Source organism: Podarcis liolepis (genome assembly GCF_965112155.1).
Source record: "Podarcis liolepis genome assembly, chromosome: 7".
Lineage (NCBI taxonomy): Eukaryota > Metazoa > Chordata > Lepidosauria > Squamata > Lacertidae > Podarcis > Podarcis liolepis.
In genome coordinates, this window is record NC_139561.1 from 78,049,686 (window position 1) to 78,071,413 (window position 21,728).

General features: G+C 44.5%; 1 protein-coding gene and 1 long non-coding RNA gene across 2 annotated transcripts; one reads left to right on the top strand and one right to left on the bottom strand.

Moving 5' to 3' along the window:
- Positions 1 to 1,608: 1,608 nt before the first annotated feature.
- LOC310712503 (phospholipase A2 inhibitor and Ly6/PLAUR domain-containing protein-like) lies at positions 1,609 to 14,937 on the bottom strand. Its single transcript, XM_083515638.1, has 5 exons — positions 14,511 to 14,937; positions 9,116 to 9,241; positions 7,069 to 7,212; positions 5,860 to 5,997; positions 1,609 to 4,343 (listed from the first exon to the last, which is right to left on the bottom strand). The coding sequence occupies exons 1-5, from the start codon at positions 14,560 to 14,562 to the stop codon at positions 4,135 to 4,137; spliced, it is 669 nt and encodes a 222-aa protein (XP_083371764.1). The 5' UTR covers positions 14,563 to 14,937; the 3' UTR covers positions 1,609 to 4,134.
- Positions 14,938 to 15,019: 82 nt separating this feature from the next.
- On the top strand, positions 15,020 to 21,710 carry LOC310712549. Its single transcript, XR_014528927.1, has 3 exons — positions 15,020 to 15,122; positions 19,308 to 19,532; positions 21,584 to 21,710. It is a non-coding gene; the product is annotated as an uncharacterized lncRNA (long non-coding RNA).
- Positions 21,711 to 21,728: the final 18 nt, after the last annotated feature.

Consider the following 21,728-nt stretch of genomic DNA (forward strand, 5'->3'; position numbering starts at 1 on the left):
GAGCTGGTAGAATAATCATTGAGACAGGAGGAGGAGCAAAGTTAAGCCTTTGACTGCTGGAATATGTTTTGAAGCTGTGGAAAGATGGAGGAGGGGATTCCTCAAAGTGCTCTCATGCAGTTGATGCTCTCTTCAGGAGATGATGCAATGGACTCCCCAGCCTGGGCTGATGGTTTGATTCTACTTTGTGGTTGAGGACAACGATGTGTCATAGGTTTGGACTGGCTGATATCAGTGGGTCCCTTCCAGGCTTATGATTCAGTATCTGCAAGGTTATAATCTTCAAGCGGAAACTTGCATAGTCAGGCTAATCTCGTTGCAAGATAATGGCCTTAGCTGATCAGCAAACTCCCATTGCTAGCACCTTAAAGCGTGGACCAAGTTCCCATAGCGAAAACTAAATGATGGTGCTTTCTAGGAGGATGAGAGTGGGCCATCCCCATCCCCCCATTACTGGATGCCAAATAACCCTAAAAAGGCTGGCAGGGTCTGTCTGTGAATGAGTTGCTGTGCCTGTAAATGAATGATCAATTCTCTGTCTTCTGATAAAGCTAAAACCTATATTACAAAACCAAATAAAATAAGTGAAAAGTTCATCAGCAAAATATATGCAGCCATCATTTCTATTTCATTAACTGCAGCCATCCAAAACATTCTGATTTCAGGACTTGCCCAACATGAAATTTATCTTCAAGATTCTGTTGGACTCTTCAATTACCGCCAACAGTTTTGCAAGTGGATTGTCAGGATTGAATGTGTGCAAAGCTACATGACTGGCATATAATTTAATGTTGAATTCTTCTTCTGTGACTTTCTCAACTGTAAATCGCAGCCCATTCCTTAACAGCAGTTGTTGGGAACCTTTGGCCCTCCAGATGTTTCTAAACCTCAACTATCCCTGCTGACTGGCTGTCAGGAGTGCATGCAGGAGCCAGGCCCTATGACTGGTAGTGCCTCACAGGACTGGGGCCTTCCTGAGTTTGGCCTGGAAGGGCAAGGCGCGGCCACACAGGTGAGGCTTGACAGAAGACTCGTAGCACCTGGTGGCATGGGCCGGGAGGGGTATATAAAACTAGCATTTCCCTCTGGCTCTTTGCCACAGCAACACGCTACCCACCTAGCTGTGCTTCGGCTTCTTGACTCCTGATATCCTGACTCTTGGACCCTTGGTTTCCTGACTCTTGGTTTCCTGACCTTCAGACTCTTGGCTTCCTGACTCCTGGACTGCTGACCCTGGACTGCTGATTCCTGCTTCCCGACCTCTACCCTGGTCCCGATGTACCAAGCCAGGACTCTGACTTCCTGTAACCAAACAGTGACATTGGCTGTGTTTGCTGGCGACGATGGCGAGTTTGAATTCAGCAATATCTGCAGAGCTGAATGCTCCCCACACTTGACAGGGACTCAATCAAGAGAACAAACAATAAAGGAGTGACAGCCTTGTTAGCTGCCTCTCACAAACTAAGGAAACCAGCATTTACCCCCATTCACTGCAATAAACACCTTTGGATTTGTATATATGTTTAGAAATCCTTTCAATGAGTTCACCTGAAGGCAAACCTATGGAAAATACATGTGAATAAAAACTGCTAACAGCACAGCAATAGCTTGATTTATTTGTCTCGTTTTATTTAATACCCCAACTTCCAAGCATATTATTTCTTTCACTTACACACACACACATATATATATTAAAAAGATCTCTGCATGTGCATTTGATGGAATCCATAGGTTCAATACATATGTGGTGGCAGTGGGAATATGGATGAATGCCTTATATAGCACAGTAAAGATACATGGTAAAAAGCCACACAGTATTAGATTTGTTCCTTAATCAACTAAGATACTTCTTGATATTAAAAAAGACAACAACTCAAGGAGCGGTTTTACCACAATACCAGCAAAAGCTGGAAGGTGGGGAGCAGAGGCAGAAACTGTTGGCATTGCCGGCACAGCAGTTCAATTATAGTTTATCACTGAGGAGAGAACTGTGCTTGTAGTAGTCCTCTAAGGCACTTTCCTGTGACGTATATGCTAGTTCTGCCTCCCTTGCACTCTCTCTCGCTCTCTTGTACACATTGACACACTGGAAACAACTCTTGGGGGCCTGAGTACTCACATTTTTTGTGGGTTCTCGGCACCCATAATGCAGGGCCCCCAGTTTCTACCAGAAGTCATGTCAGAGGCCTGATGTGACCTCCGAGGCAATGTCCAAGGCCTTGCAAAGCATTTGATGCCCCACAAGGCCTCGGAAGTGACGTCCAAGGCCCTGCCAGGCCTCTGAGGTGACTTCATGTCAGATGTCTCTCAAGGCATCGGACATGACCTCCGAGGCCCCATGAGGCCTTGGAAGCACCGCTGCAGCGTGCCTATGTAACGTGACATCCTGACATCACATTACGTCACGGGTGCCATTGGGCATGCATGATCTGGAGCCCAAGTCGCCACCCCTGCATGGACACACACACACGGACGCACATGCATGGACACACGTTGCAGCACAATTTGAAAATGCAGAGCTTTATCCCTGGATTCGATGCATACGAAGGCGATGTTTGCCATGCTACCGGAAGATTATTTGCTTATTTACCTGCTGTCATCTATATACCTCCCAATAACAACTTTCTCCTGGCGGTTTTACAGAAGCTTTAAAAAAAAGACCCCCCCCAAAAAAGTTGGGTGAAATGTATGTGTGTGTGTATAAAATGCTGCACAAAAATCCAACAGTAGAGAACAAAAGCTGTAATGCCTTTAAGAAGTCACTCATCCACTACAAAAGTGGAACCAGGACTGAATTATGAGAGGAGACGACTTCATCCCTAGAGGAAGAAAATAAAGCAAAGTGCTTTTATCAGTGTCAGCTGCATAGGGTTCTGCAAGCTGTCTATCAAAGGATACCAATTTACCACTTGCTCTCCTTTTTTGCCTCTTTCCCATAACTTTTGTACAATTTTGTGGTGGAGTTGAGCTTACCCTACTGTTGCAAAGCAGCCCAGGGCACTGAGTGCACTTTTCTTCAGATTAAACATTTCTAAATGATGTTTTTTTGGCGCTAGTGTATTTCTTTCCAGGATTGGGTTGGGCATGAACCAAAAAGCAGGTATCCTTCGGAATCTCCACTTCTGCAGCACCACTCTGCAAGCAACCAATGTGTACATAATCACGTATGTTAATGTGCATTAAAACTCATTAAATATAGTGTGCATAAATGCATATTACAGGAAATTGCTTGCAAACTTTGGGTATGTTTGACATACAAAAAATTGTATGCTAGGAGAAGTGGAATCTAAAATGGTGATGATTTTTGTGACCTTTATTCCATTTTTTAAAAAGAAATATAATGCAGAAATGTGGAGAACTGAACTATTATGAACTATTATGCGGTGGGGGAATGGGAGACATTGAGAGAAATGGGCAGATTCACCAGTTCCTAGAGAAAAGCCCTAGCTCAGCGAAAAGGCGCGTGCTGACTATGTGACCCAGTGCTGAATCAGGATGGAAATACCACTGGCCAGGAGGGCATCGCTAGTGACTGCTGGCTACTATCCAGACCCAGTTGTGTATTGTACAGACACAGCCAGCCTCCTTTGCCTGCCACCCAATAGTGGTATCTGCTGGTAAAGACACCAACCAACCCTTGGTCAACATCACCCTTTGCTCCTGTTGGAGGGCAGTAGATGTAAACATGAGCTTCTAGACTATGGGCAGGGATGAGGAAGCTTTGTAAGTCTAAGGGCCACATTCCATTCTGCACAGACTACTGGGGGCCACATGCCTTTGGTAGGCGGAGCCAGAGGCAACCATTGCGGACTAGCGAATGCAAAGCTCTCCTTTACATAGGAGACTATTTTGTGCACACACACTCAGCCATCGATCTCTGTCTTCCAACCAGGCAAGCTAGAAGCATCATCGGAGCACAAAGACACATTCCAAGCAGCCATAAGCACTCAAGGTGGGTGAAAGGGGCAGGGAGGTGTCAAAGGAAGACTCTCAAGGACCAGACAGACAAGACTGGAGAGTGGCCTTTGGCCCTTGCTCTTCAGCATCTGTAGGTGGCCTCAATAATAGCCACAAGCAAGCAGCAAAGAGGAGTAGCTCAAAGCGGATTCTCCAATCTTAGCATCAACTGGGGAATCAAGCAAGGAACTTGACCAGCAGCAGCCCGCTAAGGGCTGGGAAGAGGAGTCCAAGGGATACTGGGATGGTACTGGCCGCCGCAACTGTGCATTTAGCTGACTTGACTTCTTGTATCACATTCCCAAATGTTTTGGTGCCTGTTTCCATTGCTTGACAGGCCAGTTCATTTGCACAGCCCTTGAGGACGGTGTTTGTGGTTTGTCCAGCTGCAAAGAGAATTGAAGGAAACGACAGTCATTTATCAGGAGAGATACTCTATCCAGTGATTTCACTTTTCTATTTCGTGGGGGAGTCAATGGCTGGGCAAGCTGGCCAGGAAACAAATTCCAAGAGTGGAACAGGGGGACATTTAGTGGCTTTCATTTGTCCTCTTCCTTGCATGAAGGAGGATAGCTGCTTTTTCTCCCTCCCTCCCTCCCTCCCTCCCCCTCCCTCCCTCCTCTCTCTGTGTAAGCAGCTGTATGAGAGGGGGAGAGGAGAGGGGAAGAGGGGAAGGAGAAGGAAGAGAAGGGAATTATTGGGAGAGCTGGAGATTTAAACAATCACTAAAAATGGCAAAATGCATTTCAGATCAGTAGAGCAGCTTAATACATCAAACATGGCTGGCTCACGCCCTCAGGTCTGAGTGAAGTTATGATTTTAAGCAGGTCTCTAAATGCCAATACTGTAGTGCCTGCCAGATGTTTGGTGGGAGTGCATTCCAAAAGGCAGGGGCCACCACACTGAAGGCCCCGGTCTTAGTGGACAGAAATGAAGCCACCAGAGCATTGGGCACTATCACAAATTTCTTTGCCAAAGGCTGAAGTGACTGGGCAGGAGTATACAACGTAAACCATTCATGGAGGCAAGACTTTATTTCTCAACATTTCTAGCAGCAATTTGTGCAGCTCTTTCAAGACAGGTGCTTCATACTGTTGATATGGAACCCCCTTCAGTAAGTCTTGCTATGGGATTGTGCCTTACCGAAAGCTTTTAGACCAACCTTAAGGGAGCCCTATGTAGTACACATCACCCTAATCCAATCTGGGGATCACTAGGGCCAAGAAGGGCTATAGACTATCATAGGGCTGGAAGGGACAATGCAATCTCATACTGACAGATTTCCCAGACCAGTGAAGCACTCACCCACAAAACCCACATTATCCCAGGATTTAAGCTCAGTTTTTTGGCCTCCATCCAGCCCATCACTGTGCCAGGCACCAGCCCATTTCATGCCCACTTGCACCTGATTTAGGTACTGTTTAGAAACAGAGTTGGGGGGGGCATGCATCAATAACAGCATGCTCCACATCTCCTAATGACTTCTCCAAATGACTGCAGAACTCCACAGCATAACTGCATGAATGATACTCTCTAATGCTGGAAACGGGAATGTAAAGCAGTACCTCCGAAACCCATCCCACAGTGTGGTCCAGGAGGATACTAAGGTATCAAAACCACAAAGAGGATGAGGAGTAGAAGTCAGGCTGCCCTCCCCTTGACTCTCTCTCGATCATGGTCACCCCTTCAAGGCAACCCAGACTAATTCAGCTCCAAAATCAGACTGGAATTGGTCTAGATGATTGGTGTCTTCAAAAAACGTTTACAGTTGCCATCCCACAGCCCTCTCAATTGCCTTCCTCAGTAAACATCGTAGGTGTGGATGAGGCCAATCTGCAACAAGAGTTGCAGAAATCAAGTTCCTCCAACAAACCCTTATAAGAATAGGTGATTTATAGTTACCTATGATTGTAGTGCCAGATATCTCAAAGCATTTGGTCTCCTCTCCAGCACATTTGATGGGCGGAAACTTACACTCGGCTCCATCAGGTGGGCAAGTGGAGCATTGCCTTCCATTCAAGGTGGTGTTTCTCCTTGGAGCTGGAAGAAAGGTGAGAAAATCAGATTTGGGATGTAAGAAGAACAGCGCTGCCAAGGGGATTAGGAAGAAGATCATAAAAATTAAGTGCCTCCCATTCTGCTAAGTGCCTCATATGTCTAGGACACACATTTGACAAGCCAGTACCACGTTTCTTGCCATCTTTGGCTTCATACATGGGGGCACCATTTCACCTGAAATGACAGCCCCTTCCAATTTTTTGTCTCCTCCCCATCTTTGGGAGAGGTTCCTCCTGCCCTCCCTCCTTGGCCTTACCACTGAACATCTGCACTCTCCCATTTCCTCACACACCTCCAATTCTAGGTCAGATTTCCATGGAGCCAGGGACAGAGAACCTATAGCCTTTCCACTATTGTTGGACTTCAAATCCCATCAGTCTCAGCTAGCCAGTTGCCAGGGATGTTGGGAGTTGCAGTTTGCCATCATTGAGAGCAGGGTTTCCCAAACTTGGGTCTCCAGTTGTTTTTTGATTACAATTCCCATCATCCCTGACCACTGGTCCTGCTAGCTAGGGATGATGGGAGTTGTAGTTCAAAAACAGCTAGAGACCCAGGTTTGGGAAACCCTGATCTAGAGAGCCACAGGTTCTCCTTCTTTGCACAGAGCATCTTCTTAGCCCAAGATTTTCAGTCTTGTAAAGAGAATCTGTTCCTGATGTTTTAGCATCATCCACATGACCTGTTCATTGAGCGTTCCTCCTGATATGTCTGCACAAAACTTACATGGGGGGTTGATTCTATCCCATCTTAGTTGAGCATTTGTTCTGATGCACCTAGGGCATTGTTTTTGGCGAAGCAGTCTGGAAGAAGCAAGAGGCCACAGTAAAACATCAAATCAATGCCGAGGTTTCCCAAGGGGTGTGGGAAGCAACAGCATTTCTTTTTAAAGGGAAAAGAAAGGCCACTTCTAAGCTGTCACTATTCTGCAGGTGGGTGTCTTCTCATTTTCCTGCAACCTTTAGTCTAAATCAGGATGAATCTCAGTGACCAGGTTGTCAGCAAGCGACTGATGAAAGGAGTGAGGAAAGGATAAAGAGACAAGCGGGGACTTACTAGGGGGCCATGTTGTTTTGCAGGCAGCTCCCACACAGCAATGAGTCCCGATTACTGTTGTTCCAAGTGGGCCAGTGTTGATGATTTGGGGCCCTTTGCCGCACAATTTTGATGAGCCGCAACCCTTCTCAAAAATATATTGGTCTGGAGGGATCAAAAGAAGGCAAATCTCATGAAACACAAGCGATAGCTTTAGCCTCAGTGTGGGCAGCCACCGGCCACACACCACAGCATCTTTAGCAATCATAGCATATGGTCTCAAGGCAGGCCACGGGCCCATCGTGCGCCAGTTTCTCGAGTTCATGTTTCATTAAATCCTTAGCCCACCTCTACCCTGAAAAGAATCCAGGTTCGGAAGCAAGAAAACAGCAAAGAAATACAATCAACAAATAAAATGAATGGAAACCATTCAAGAACAGTCACATGCCCTGAGCTGATAATGTCAACAGGGCATCTTTCAGCCATTAAATAAATGCCTAGTTTTACTTCTTCCTGGGTGTTAATAATGTGGGAAACAGATGCCACCTCACCAGGGAGGGCACTCCAGCACCACTAAGAAGGCCTGGTTGTGGGTCAGTGCCAACTGGACAGCAGCTCCTACCAGCAAAGCCATCAGCATGGGCATTGCAGTTGATAGCAGGAAGCCACTCCATTAAGTACTTGGATCCCAAGCCATTTAGAGCTGGGTACTAGATGGGACGCGGATGGCACTATGGTCTAAACCACTGAGCCTTGGGCTTGCCAATCGGAAGGTTGGCAGTTCGAATCCCCATGACAGGGTGAGCTCCCGTTGCTCGGTCCCTGCTCCTGCCAACCTAGCAGTTTGAAAGCACCTCAAAGTGCAAGTAGATAAATAAGTACTGCTCCGGCGGGAAGGTAAACGGCGTTTCCATGTGGTGCTCTGGTTTCGCCAGAAGCAGCTTAGTCATGCTGGCCACATGACCCGGAAAAACTGTCTGCGGACAAACGTCAGCTCCCTCGGCCAGTAAAGCGAGATGAGCGCCGCAACCCCAGAGTCGTTTGCGACTGGACTTAACTACCAGGGATCCTTTACCTTTACCTTTTACTAGATATGTGCTAGATACGTAGCAGGCATCATTCTCATAATTTTAGCACTTTTCTCAATCCAAGTCAAGGAAATGCCCTTTGTTTCCTTGCTTAATGCTCAACCAAAGCTCCTCTGAAGACAGAAGGTAGGGTAACTGGTTACATTTGGAATCTCCAGGGAATTAAACCACAGCAGGGAACCCAGCTGAACCATCCTCCCCACCAAGAGGCAAGGTGAGGAGACTGCCTCACACAACAGGGTCCCCCGGGGAAGCAGGCGTCCATCTTTCTTCAGCCCCTTGTTCCTGACATAGATCTTCCCTCTTCTCTTCTTTCTTTCTTTTAAATTCTTTTTATTAAGTTTTGTTTTGCATAAATCCATAAACATTTTCCATCTATAATTCAAACTATACCCAAGTAACATAGTAAAAGAAAATAAAGAGAAAAAATACATAGCCACTGTAATTATCTTCTGCACCACCCATTCCCCATACTTGTATTTAATGATCAAACATTAACAATTCTAATCTTTTGAATTGACTTCCGTCCACCACCTCAATTCGGGTCACTTTCCCCCCATTCTTTAACTGCCTTCTTTAGATGTTTTCCATTCCTTGGTACTGTATTAGCTTGTGGGTTATTATAATTGTTTTGTCTTTTGCAAAGATTAATCAAAGCATAATAAAGGTTTTATCTGAGAACAGTGTTTTTCTAGGTAATTTTTATAGCACTCCCATTCCTTAGTGAACTTTTGGCTTGTTCCATTCCTAATTGTTTCTGTCATTTTAGTGAACTGAGTGTATTCAAATAGCTTTAGTTGCCATTCCTCCTTTGTTGGGACCTCTCCTCTTCTTCCCTAGTGGGAATGGGGGGCGGGTTGACATTTGGGGGTCTTCCTCAGATGCCCAAATGTCTTGGCCCTGCCCTGCTCCCCACCCAGGCAAGAGGATGTTATGCATTTGTTCAAATCTACTGGTGGCTGTAGGTCATCTCCACTTACCTATCCCAGAAATGCTGACACTCAACACCCGAGAAACACACGTGTCTTGCTCCTGGGTGCATTGCATCATAGGTCCTGAGCAGCGGCTTGTCGCCGCAGTACATTGCTCACATTCTAGAGCCATTCCTGAAAGCACAGAAAATAAGAAAAGTCGATGTTGTTAATTTTCCTTTCTCTCCTTCTCCCGCTTTTTTCTTTACCCAGAGTTAAGAACTCAAGATGCACCAAAACAAGGTGTACTCAAACCCTGGGCAGGTTCCCTCTGGCTAAAGTCATTACAGACCCTCCAAGTGTCCCAATCATCAGAGGCGGCCCTGGATTTACAGAAGCCGTCCCGGTTTCTTATTTGATGTCCCTCTTTTCCTTAGGACATCCCTATTTTCATCAGATAAATGCTGGAGGGTGTGGAGTTATGCAACCACTAAGCAAAGGAGATAAATACGGTAAACATACAACCTTTAGAAGACATCGGAAGACAGCCCTTTATTATTATTATTATTTTTAACAAAAGTTTAATGTTCTATTTATTTATTTTTAAAATTGTGAATGAATGAATTTTATTATTTCGGTCACAGACCAGTTCCAGCCCACATACAATATCAAAGAAGTCATAAAACACGATAAAGTCATAAAACATCTCCCATTCCAACAAAATTCCATACATTTTAGAAATTAACTTTCTTTTATTTAATATTTTTTTATCTAACATTGAAATTTCATTTGCAGAACCTTTTTTAAAAAATCTGCTTTGAACACTTCATTTAGTTGGTGGTACTGAATCCACCCTGTTAGGTGGTGCTTTATTTCCTCATAATCTTTCAGTTTCAATTTGTTATCTTTTTCTTCTAATAAATCCTTATATATGTCCCAGTTTGATTCCATATTTTTTTCCTTTTTACTGCTATCGCCTCTAAGGGTGAGAACCACCAAGGCATTTTAGGTTCTAATAACTCTTTATACTTTTCCCATACTCTATTTTGGGGGACTAAAAATTTAAAAAATGGGGGAAGAATGCCCAGAGTTGTTGAGTTTTAATTACGGGAGGGGGAGGGGTTGCCTGAAATCACTAACGTCTGTCCCCTTGCTGGGAGAAGCAGCCTATTGCCCGCCCAATTTCCACACCAACACCCAATCAATACCACCCCTTGCCAAAGACATCAATAACACGCTGCAGACCATTTATGGCTCATGGCATCAACCAATCCTACGTCCCTCCTAGGCAGGACTGGTCTTGTTGTGCGGATGCCTGATTATTGTCTTCCAAAGCAACTATTCTATTCCAAACTTAAAAATGGAAAGCGTAATGCTGGTGGTCAACAGAAGAGGTTTAAAGACTGTTTCAAGGCAAATCTAAAAAAAATGTAGTATAAACACCGACAACTGGGAAACACTGGCCTGCAAGCATTCCAGTTGGAGAACAGCCTTTACCAAAGGTGTCATGGGGTTTGAAGACACTCGAATTCAGGACGCAAGGGAGAAACGTGCTTAGGGAAGGCACACTTGGCAAATCCACACCATGATCAACTCCCACCCAGAAACAAATGTCCCCACTGTGGAAGGACATGTGGATCCAGAACTGGCCTCCACAGTCACTTATGGACTCATTGTTAAAACTGTGTTTATGGAAGACAAACTTACTTGGCTACAAGTGACTGCCAAAGAAAGAAGACCCATGTATAAGACGACCCCCAATTTTAAACACAGTTTTTCAGTAAAAAAGAAACCTAGTCTTATACATGAAAAAGTACGGTACTTTTCTGCCAGAGTATCAATGAAATCTCAGCCCGCCATCCCCCTCTCTCTCCTCATCCCAATTATCCTCTTCAGCCAGTGGGGTCCCCAGGGTAGGAAAGCTATTAAGCTGGGAGACAGTGAAGTGCTGGGGTCAGTTAGCAAACAGAAACCCATCAATTTCCATTGGTTTGGGAGGTCTGGAGACACTGATTGCCTGCACAGTCTCTTTTTCATATTACTTGCATGCAGAGTCCTGATATAACGTAATTACAGCAGCTTCCACTCCAGCTCTCCAGCTCCTGTGCCACAGTCAAAATGAGAAATCATTTCCTTGGTGATGAGAGACATTCAGGGTGGCTTAGGGTGTGGTTAGTTGTCTTTCGTTGGCTGTAATGAGAATAGTTTCTTCTCCTTCTCCTTCTCCCTAATTGTTTTAACCAATTCATAAACCAAGAACTTATACATTGACTACTAATAATGAAACATATGGTTGTAGATATTTCTTTCCACATTTATTATGCTGTTTTTTGTAATAAACAGTACATGAGAAAACTTGGTATACTTATTTGTATGACATTCTTGTATATAAAAACCCAATAAATAAATAAATAAATAAATAAATAAATAAATAAATAAATTTCAGCTGTTTAGTTTAATCATATCACTGTGTTTCCCTCCTCTCCCAGTGACAGATTGAGGTTGAATCCTGACAAGACAGAGGTACTGTTCTTGGGGGACAGGGTGTAGGCTGGTGTGGAGGACTCCCTGGTCTTGAATGGGGTAACTGTGACCCTGAAGGACCAGATGCTTAGCCTGGGTGTCATTTTGGACCCACAGCTGTCCATGGAGGTGCAGGTGAATTCTCTGTCCAGGGCAGCTGTCTCCCAGCTCCACCTAGGACGCAGGCTGAGACCCTACCTGCCCATGGACTGTCTCACCAGAGTGGTGCATGCTCTGGTTATCTCCCACTTGGACTACTGCAATGAGCTCTACATGGGGCTACCTTTGAAGGTGACCCAGAAACTGCAATTAACCCACAATGCAGGAGCTAGACTGGTAACTGGGAATGGCCGCCGAGATCATATTACATCAGTCCTGAAAGACCTACATTGGTTCCCATTACATTTCCAAGTACAATTCAAAGTGTTGGTGCTCACCTTTAAAGCCCTAAATGGCCTCAGCCCAGTATACCTGAAGGAGCGTCTCCATTGTCCATCCCGGACACTGAGGTCCAGCGCCAAGGGAGAACCAGGTGGAGGGCCTTCTTAGTAGTGGCACCTGCCCTGTGGAATGCCCTCCCATCAGATGTCAAGGAAATAAACAACTATCTGACTTTTAAAAGACATCTGAAGGCAGCCCTATTTAGTGAAGCTTTTAATGTTTAATGCTGTATTGTGTTTTTAATATTTGGTTGGGAGCCACCCAGAGTGGCTGGGGAAACCCAGCTAGATGGGTGGTGTATAATTAATAAATTATTGTTGTTGTTATCATTTCTCCTTGCTGGTTGCACCTAAGAGTAGGAATTTGGGAATAGTCAGCCAGGGCTCCAGCCAAAGAGCAACATTACAGAACAGAAAAATTCAGTCAAGGTCCAGGACTTCAAGCCCCGGCAATGATTTTACTTATTCCATTTTCCTGCAAACTACTTAGAGGCTTTATTGGAAAATCAATTGTGTTTTTTAAAAATAAAACCAACACCATATATGATGCCAATTCCTTATGCAACTGTCCCACTAAATTGGGGGGGGGGCTACCTCACAAGCTGTGAATTGCATCCAGCCCCTCAAGTGCTTTTTTGGGGGGGGGTCCCCCACCCCCAAATGTCGTTTTTTAAAAAAGATGACAGCTACTATCCCTCTCTTTCTATGAGTCCATGATCATGATTCCAAAGCTGTTAATTTGGGGTGGGGGGGGGGGTTGAGGGTCTCAAAAATTTTCCATTCTTAATTTTTATATCAGACTGCTTCCATAAGTCTCATGCGTTGCCAAAAGATTCTGTGGTCCTCCAAGAACCCACCCCCCCAAAAAAAAATTATACAAAACAAATATGATTCTAATAGGTACCCCTGCTGAGATGCCAAATGTTTTGTGCCCCTGCAAGACCCCCTCAAATCTGTCCATTTTATTTTTTCTCTCACAGATTCATTGTGATTCGAAGAGGTTTTTTCCTGACCCCACCCGAACCTCATGCTGTCATTTTAAAAATAAACCAAATAGGCCACACCCATTCCTTAACTTTGGACGCACACACTTTGACATGTAACTCTCAGATCTATATGCTACTGTACATTGTCTTATTTAAAAAAAAAATTATTGGTTTTTCACTTCACACAAACAAACAAAGTACAGTATTATTCAACAATCATCTGCCCACATTCTTTCCCAACACTCTGCTGAGCATTGACTTCCCTCCCTCCCTTCCACAGGTTTTCTTACTTCAGTCTCCTTTCCGCAGTTTCTAATTATATCCAGTCCCCATCGTAAGATTTATTTCATTCCTGCTAGTTTTTTCAAATCTCTACCGTTATTATTTATATAATCCATAAATTTACTCCAATCTCTTTGGAATTTTGTTTCCTCCTGGTTGACTGTAGTGTCAACAGCCCTTGGAAAAACTACATTACCACAGGGTATGTTTGAGAGGCATTGAACTCTCACCTCTTCCATCTCTCTGACTGCCAGACGGGTGAGAAAAAAGCACAGACTCCCAACCCTTGGAATGCTCAGATGTTACAACACATGGAAAGTATGTGCTCTCCTAATGCCTCCCTCTCTCTTTTTTTATTTTTATGCCTTATCAGGAAATTGTATCTCACCGAATCAGCAAAGTAGTGGCAGGTTGTCATAGCAGGATGCTTGGCTTCGCTTGTCTCTTTAGTTCCAGGCTTGACTCTTTTCTCCCCCAGCCAAGCCTTTACTCTAGGAAATCAGCATGCATATTACCGGTATATCACTGAAGACGGATGCACTTGTGGAACGCCCTCCCATCCAATGTCAAGGAAATAAACAACAATCTGACTTTTAGAAGACATCTGAAGGCAGCTCTGTTTAGGGAAAATAAAAAATTCCTTCCAGTAGCACCTTAAAGACCAACTAAGTTAGTTCTTGGTATGAGCTTTCGTGTGCATGCACACTTCTTCAGATACACTCAATGTATCTGAAGAAGTGTGCATGCACACGAAAGCTCATACCAAGAACTAACTTAGTTGGTCTTTAAGGTGCTACTGGAAGGAATTTTTTATTTTGACTATGGCAGACCAACACGGCTACCTATCTACTACTGTTTAGGGAAGTTTTTAATGTTTGATTCTTTACTATATTTTTAATCTTTTGTTGGAAGCTGCCCAGAGGCAGCTGGGGAAACCCAGCCAGATGGGCAGGGTATAAATATTATTATTATTATTATTATTATTATTATTATTATTATTATTATTATTATTCCCTTAGCACCCATTGTTTCCCCATTTCAATATATTGTTGCAGATGCTAATGACTGGACTCCTGCAAAAGTTCTGCACCCTCTTTGTTCCAACCCAGGGAGTAACGATGATTGTTTTGCACAGAGGACTGACTATCTGTGAGATGAAACATGCAGCATTTTTTTTCTGGTGCTGCAAAGCCTCCCCCCCTACCCCACCCCCAAAAAAGTTTCCATACTCACCCAGGGCTATGAAGGCAGCAAGGAGGCTGATGAAAAGAGGAGTCTGCATCATTCTAGATTTCAACTGAGAGCTGTTCACAAGCCTTGAACACACACACACACAAAACCAATCCAACCCACACTTCTGCCTCCTTGATGCAACTGCGTATCTGTGGATGTGTAGTTGGGAGGTGGGGAACTGTTCTGTAGAAGAGATCAGTTAAGCTTCCCGGAAAACAGGGTTGAGACGCCAAAGCACCTCCCCAGTGGGATACAGGCCAAGTGGGTAGTAGATCAACTTTGCAAACGGGAGGTCTCATATACAAAACCATGCATCCATCTTGGTTTGGTTTGATATTCATCAACTATAGAAAACCAAGTTTAAAAGCATGAAGGGCTGAACACAGCCATGAAAGCTCTGCTCACCACTGGGAAATATGCAACAGCAACAGCTACTATTCTAGGCACAGCCAACTTTTATGGGACTGACTTGTGACTTGTGACTTGTGACTTCATTTTTGTGACTTGTTTTTGTGACTGTGTAGAACCCAGTTCAGCTACAGATTGATTGATTGTGTGACTGCAGAAATGGATAAAAGCCCCCCATCCAAATAATGACTATCATCAGTGCAGGTAAGAAAAAATAATAATTTTAATTTTTATCATCTACAATACTGTCTTATTTATTTTATAATACAGTACATTGCCAGCAAAGGTCCGTATAGTTAAAGCTATGGTTTTCCCGGTAGTGATGTATGGAAGTGAGAGTTGGACCATAATGAATTGGCTGATCACCAAAGAATTGATGCTTTTGAATTATGGTGCTGGAGGAGACTCTTGAGAGTCCCATGGACTGCAAGAAGATCAAACCTATCCATTCTTAAGGAAATCAGCCCTGAGTGCTCACTGAAAGGACAGATCGTGAAGCTGAGACTCCAATACTTTGGCCACCTCATGAGAAGAGAAGACTTCCTGGAAAAGACCCTGATGTTGGGAAAGATGGAGGGCACAAGGAGAAGGGGACGACAGAGGATGAGATGGTTGGATAGTGTTCTCGAAGCTACCAGCATGAGTTTGACCAAACTGCGGGAGGCAGTGGAAGATAGAAGTGCCTGGCGTGCTCTGGTCCATGGAGTCACGAAGAGTCGGACACGACTAAACGACTAAACAACAACAACAACACAGTACATTGATTATTGCTTTCATTTTATGGATCAATGGTCTTGTCTTGTTAGATAGGAAAATCCATGTTAAATTGCTGTGTTAGGGGTTGTTTTTAAAAGTCTGGAATGGATTAATCCATTTTGCATTACTTTCTATGGAAAAGCATGCCTTGGTTTTAGAATGCTTTGGTTTTGGAACAGACTTCTGGAACGGATTAAGTTTGGGAACCAAGTTACCACTGTATTTGTGCTGAATCTTCCACCATTCCGTTTATTGCATGTCCTCAAATGCAAGTGTTACAAGAGAGGGAGTAAATAAATAAATAAATAACCAACCAGAAGGCCCCCGGAGCTGGACCTCAGTGTCCGGGCTGAATGATGGAGGTGGAGATGTTCCTTCAGGTATGCTGGGCCGGGGCCGCTTAGGGCTTTAAAGGTCAGCGCCAACACTTTTAATTGTGCTCGGAAACATCCTGGAAGCCAATGTAGGCCTTTCAGAACCAGTGTTATATGGTCTTGGTGGTTACTCCCAGTCACCAGTCTAGCTCCCGCATTGTGGATTAATTATAGTTTCCGGGTCACCTTCAAAGGTAGCCCCATGTAGAGCACATGAGTAGTCCAAGTGGGAGATAGTCCAAGTGTAGTAGTCCAAGTGGGAGATAACCAGAGCATGCACCACTCTGGCGAGACAGTCCATGGGCAGGAAGAGTCTCAGCTGGGAGACAGCTGTCCTGGACACAGAAGTGACCTGCGCCTCCATGGACAGCTGTGAGTCCAAAATGACACCCAGGCTGTGCACCTGGTCCTTCAGGGGCACAGTTACCCCATTCAGGACCAGGGAGTCCCCCTCACCCACCCACCTCCTGTCCCCCCAAAACAGTACTTCTGTCTTGTCAGCCTCAATCTGTTAGCCGCCATCCATCCCCCAACCACCTCTAGACATTCACAGAGGACATTCTCCGCTATTCACCACCCACTCTCTCTCCATGCCGTGGATAAGAGAGGGAGAGGAAGGAGCTGGGTGAGGCACAAACTTAGTCTGCTTGATGGGAGACAAGCTCAGCCGCAGTGCCTCAGGGGAAACAAAGGGGAACATAAAAAAGCTTGAGATGGAGAACATGAGGGATGCGGCCTTGCAACACCATTCAACAACAAGGAGAACCAGCACACATTTCTCCCCTCTCCTCCATGGAGAAACAGGGAACATGTTGGGATACCTAGGGCCCTAAATAAGGATCCCAGTGTTGGGACACTTGGCCCTCATTCCCTGCCAGAAAGACCATCTCCAGGCTCTCCCCCTAAGGCCCATGGGGGGGGGGGCAGACAGCAGTGGCATAGCATGGGTGGCCAGCAGCCAGGGCCACATGGAGAGGGAGTGGGAGGAAAGGAAATGGACAGAGTACACATGGACATTCAACTGCCTAATGGCCTCTGCATCACCCAGAAGCTGCAGAGATGAGAGAAAAAGAGTTGTTCTGTTGTCTGAAGAGGTCAATTCCTGGTTCACATGGAGAAGTCATTCATTTGTTGAATGGTCTCTTTAAATTTTAAGGTTCATTATTGTTCCACAAAATGTGTATGTCTTTAAGGGCCAGAGCAAATAACGTGACCCAGTTTTACAGCTGTGAAGAAGTATAGCAGGTGCTGTTAAGTTGTGTTAATTAAGTTGTGTCAGCAATTGGGTATAGAATATAAAGAGCAGCACCTAGCTCTCTCAGTCCCCTGGGGTTGGGTTGGTGGATGGGTTATGCTTATTGATATGTTTAGTGTAAAATGAGTTTTTGTTTTTGTTATTAAAACCTAGCTAAAGTTATTTTGCGTTCCTTGTAATGTGTGGTCTCCCCAGCACGCTTTCTGCAGCGCAACTAATCTGCAAATAGCCAACAGTTCTGTTGTCTGAAGAGGTCAATTCCTGGTTCACATGTCAATTCCTGCACACGAAAGCTTATACCAAGAACTAACTTAGTTGGTCTTTAAGGTGCTACAGGAAGGAATTTTTTTATTTTGACTATGGCAGACCAACACGGCTACCTATCTGTAACATGTCAATTCCTGGTTCACAAGTCATTTTCAACAGAGCCCAGCAATGGAAGCACACACATCTGTGTTGAGGCTGCACTGGTTGGTGAAATTTTGCACCCCTAACCATTTTGCTCCTGGGGCAACCATCCCTGTGTCCCCCCCTCCCACATACTATGCCACTATGCCACAGCCAGGGCCAGGAAAAAAAGTTTTAACAAAGGAATGGTTCCAAGCATTTCTCCGCAAAGTTAAGGCCAAACAAGTACAAGCCGAATGCAATTCTACTTTTCCTATCTGGACATATAACATTGATGACTTACAGCAGGCTTCCTCAACCTCGGCCCTCCAGATGTTTTTGGCCTACAACTCCTATGATCCCTGGCTAGCAGGACCAGTGGTCAGGGATGATGGGAATTGTAGTCTCAAAACATCTGGAGGGCCGAGGTTGAGGAAGCCTGCCTTACAGCATGTCTGATTTGCCTAATCTTGGGGTAGTTGATTCTCATGAGAATAAGAGATGATGTTTGATACTTTGTGCATACCAGTTATCAAAGTCACCAGGCTACCCCAGAGCTTCATCTCTTCAAATGACACAGATCACCCATGCAAATGTTCTGCAGCCTCTTTAATCCAGCCCTGGCAAACGGGACTAATTTGGAGAGGGAAACCTCTGTTGAAGTGGCTGGAAACATGTACCTTCCTCATTTTAGTATGCTGTTAGCCAAAAATATAGAAACTGTTATAAGACAAATCTGCCCCTTTTCCCTTATGGGGTACCCAAGAGCCCGTATAGAGTCCTTATGTAGGTTCTCTATCGGTAGGAGAAAATAACAGAGGCCAAACAGAGAACATTAAGAAGCAAAACAACTGGTAAGCAGGATCTTTATTAAACTGTTGCGACAGGGTCTCACATCCCCACTCCCCCACGCAGGAGGGAGGAGGAACCTAGAACAATGGTGTGCAAGCCCTTATATAGACTTTTGAAATTGCCCACCCTGTAGCTCAAGACCCCCCCCCCCAATACATCCTACATACATCACAGAAGGGGCGGTCTACAGCAGAATCCTTTCTGGCAAGAAACATGTTAATGCATTTACCTGGATAGCCTGGCTATTCTTTTGTGATGATAAATACTTAATTCCTGAGTCCAGGTCACAGGTTCACCCTGTTCATACCCAAATGTGCCCTTAAGGCAGGAGTTGTGAGCACAGAGGCAATGGGGAGGCTTTTCCCATTTCCATCCAAACAGAAGAAGAGGAGGAGGAGTTTGGATTTGATATCCCACTTTATCACTACCCTAAGGAGTCTCAAAGTGGCCAACAATTTCCTTTCCCTTCCTCCCCCACAACAAACACTCTGTGAGGTGAGTGAGGCTGAGAGACTTCAGAGAAATGTGACTAGCCCAAGGTCACCCAGCAGCTGCATGTGGAGGAGCGAGGAAGTGAACCCGGTTCACCATATTACGAGTCTACTGCTCTTAACCACTACACCACACTGCAGAGGAACATCTGAGGTCACTGAAAGAGTCAAAATGGCTTTAGGACTGTTTTCCTGTACTGTTTCAGACATGTGGTTTATATATTTGTGTATGTGTTTGCCTGGTGCATTTATGAACATTTGTTTTATGTCTTAGATCTTATAATCTCATAACAGAAACTAACAGAAAGTGCATCCAAGTCGCAATGCAGACAGAAAAATGCTGGTTGCCGATAGAAGCTAATCTTCTTGCCACACACAACTTTGGATCCTTGGCCCAATGTCAAGCTGCTGATTCATCCTGTTCCCCTGCTCCCATTTTGCTCTGCAGTTTGCGAACGAATTTGAAAGTCTCCCACTTTGCTGCTGGCTGGAGTTAACGGTGAGAAGTCATGGAAGTAGATGCTGCAACCAGTACTGAAAGAGTTTTGCTTGGGGAGGTCGCTGCACTACATGCCAATTTATTTTGTTATAAAATCTTGTGTTTCTGGCCTATGTTCCAGAAGACCCATGGCACTAAGTGGGAAGGAAGCTATGCATTATTTGCCCAAGCAACAACTGCCTCTACCCCTCCCTTTCTCAGATATGTTTTAAGGGAGATGGAGTATTATTTTATCCAGAGTTCTGGAGGGGAGAAGTTGCGTTTGGGTGGTATCTGTGTGAGCCAGGATGGAATGCAGGGCCTCAGATGGGAAATAAAGGAGAGACGCCTTCTAAATTTAAACAGCCTGTTCCCAAAAGTAATTCTGGTTGTACAGTTACATAAAGTCCAGCGGCTGACAGATGAAAAACAGGCACGCTGTTGTAACACTCCCATCTACGAAACATGAGCCCCACGTTACTGGGGATGAACTCCTCCAGTGTTTACATCTTCATTTACTGTAATGCAGCTGCTTCTTCACTCTCATCCAACCCAGGCACCCTCCCAGCAATGGGGCGGGGGGAGAATGAGATTATGTATGTTGTTTGTTATCGTTAAAAATCTATATGGCACAGAGAAGGGGAAGTGGTGTGTGTGTGTATGTGAGTGTGTGTGTGTGTGTGTGTGTGTGTGTGAGTGTGTGAAATCAACATCAGATAAAATGTTTCCACAAACCAAAGTAGACCTCAGAAACTGAGAAACTAGCAAGCTGTGTGCATTCCATGGCGCTTTAGGGTAGTGATGTGTGAACATGTCTTAATCCTTCTGCCATTCATTTTCATCCTGTGTTTTTTTCATTCTCCTGCAATTGGTCTGTTTTGCACAAGAGTTTCTTCCACTCACTGACACAGAAATATACCTTCTTCTCCGCCTTTTTTTTGTTTTGCAAATATTGTGGGTACACGATAGACCTTCATATCTCAGTCATCAACAGGTACTGTTACAAATCTATTGCCTTCTTAGCATGTTCCCTTTCAAACATGATTAATTTCCAGAGTGGCAGCCCTTTTAAGCAGAGAAAACAACACAGATTCTTCTGGCACCTAAAATACAAAATGAAACAGCTAATGGCCCATCACAAAGCCATTAGCAACTGCCATCCTAATCACATCTACTCAGAATTAAATCCCATGGAATTGAATTGAGCTGACCCCAAGAAAGTGGAGCTAGAACTGCAGCCTTGCTTACTTGATTTCATTGTTCAATCTAAACCAGGCATGTCCAAAGTCCGTTTTGGGGGCCTAATCCAGCCCGCCATTCACTTTAATCTGGCCCCTGTGGCAGTTTATTTCCTAGGTAAAATCCTAAAAAAACCTCAACAACTTCAACCCTAAAAAAAGAATCCTAAAAAAAGGTTAACAACTTTGGTTGGCCCATTGGTCGGCCTCATGGCCCTTCACTTCATCAAATCTGGCCCTCTTTGAAAAAGTTTGGACACCACTGGCTAAAGTCTGTGCTATTTTTCTAGAAAAAGAGGTGCCGGAGCTCACCACGAACTTCTCCCTTGTTCTCTAACACTGGCAATGGACTCTGAGAGGTGGGCTCTGGCTGAAAAAAAGTATTTGTAAAGAATAGTTGACATTTTGTTCATGCCCTGGATTGTAGGCATATTAAATATTTTACAAGCACTCTAATGTGACTTATTAAAGTCATTTTTGTAATACAGTGGTACCTCGGGTTATGAACTTAATTCGTTCCGGAGGTCCGTTCTTAACCCAAAACCGTTCTTAACCTGAGGCGTGCTTTCACTAATGTGGCCTCTTGCTGCTGCCGCGCCACCAGCATGCAATTTCTATTCTCATCCTGGGGCAAAGTTCGCAACCCAGAGCAACTACTTCCGGGTTAGCGGAGTTTGTAACCCGAAGCGTTTGTAACCTGAGGTACTTCATAAATGTGTATTTTATGTAGGAATAGCTGTGTTTGCCTCTGCTGAAACATAACGCTTGAATGAACTTATACTTTAAATATTTGTAGTAAATATGACTTTATGTTTGGCACCTTGAAACCCTCAGGTTTTAACTGAAGAGGAGCATAGGCAGAGTCAACAGGTTACTCCATACTCTCCAACATTTATCCGATGAAAACAGTCCTAAGGAAAAGCGGGATATTGCAAAACAGGATAGCTTCTGTAAATGCGGGACTGTCCCTGGAAAACAG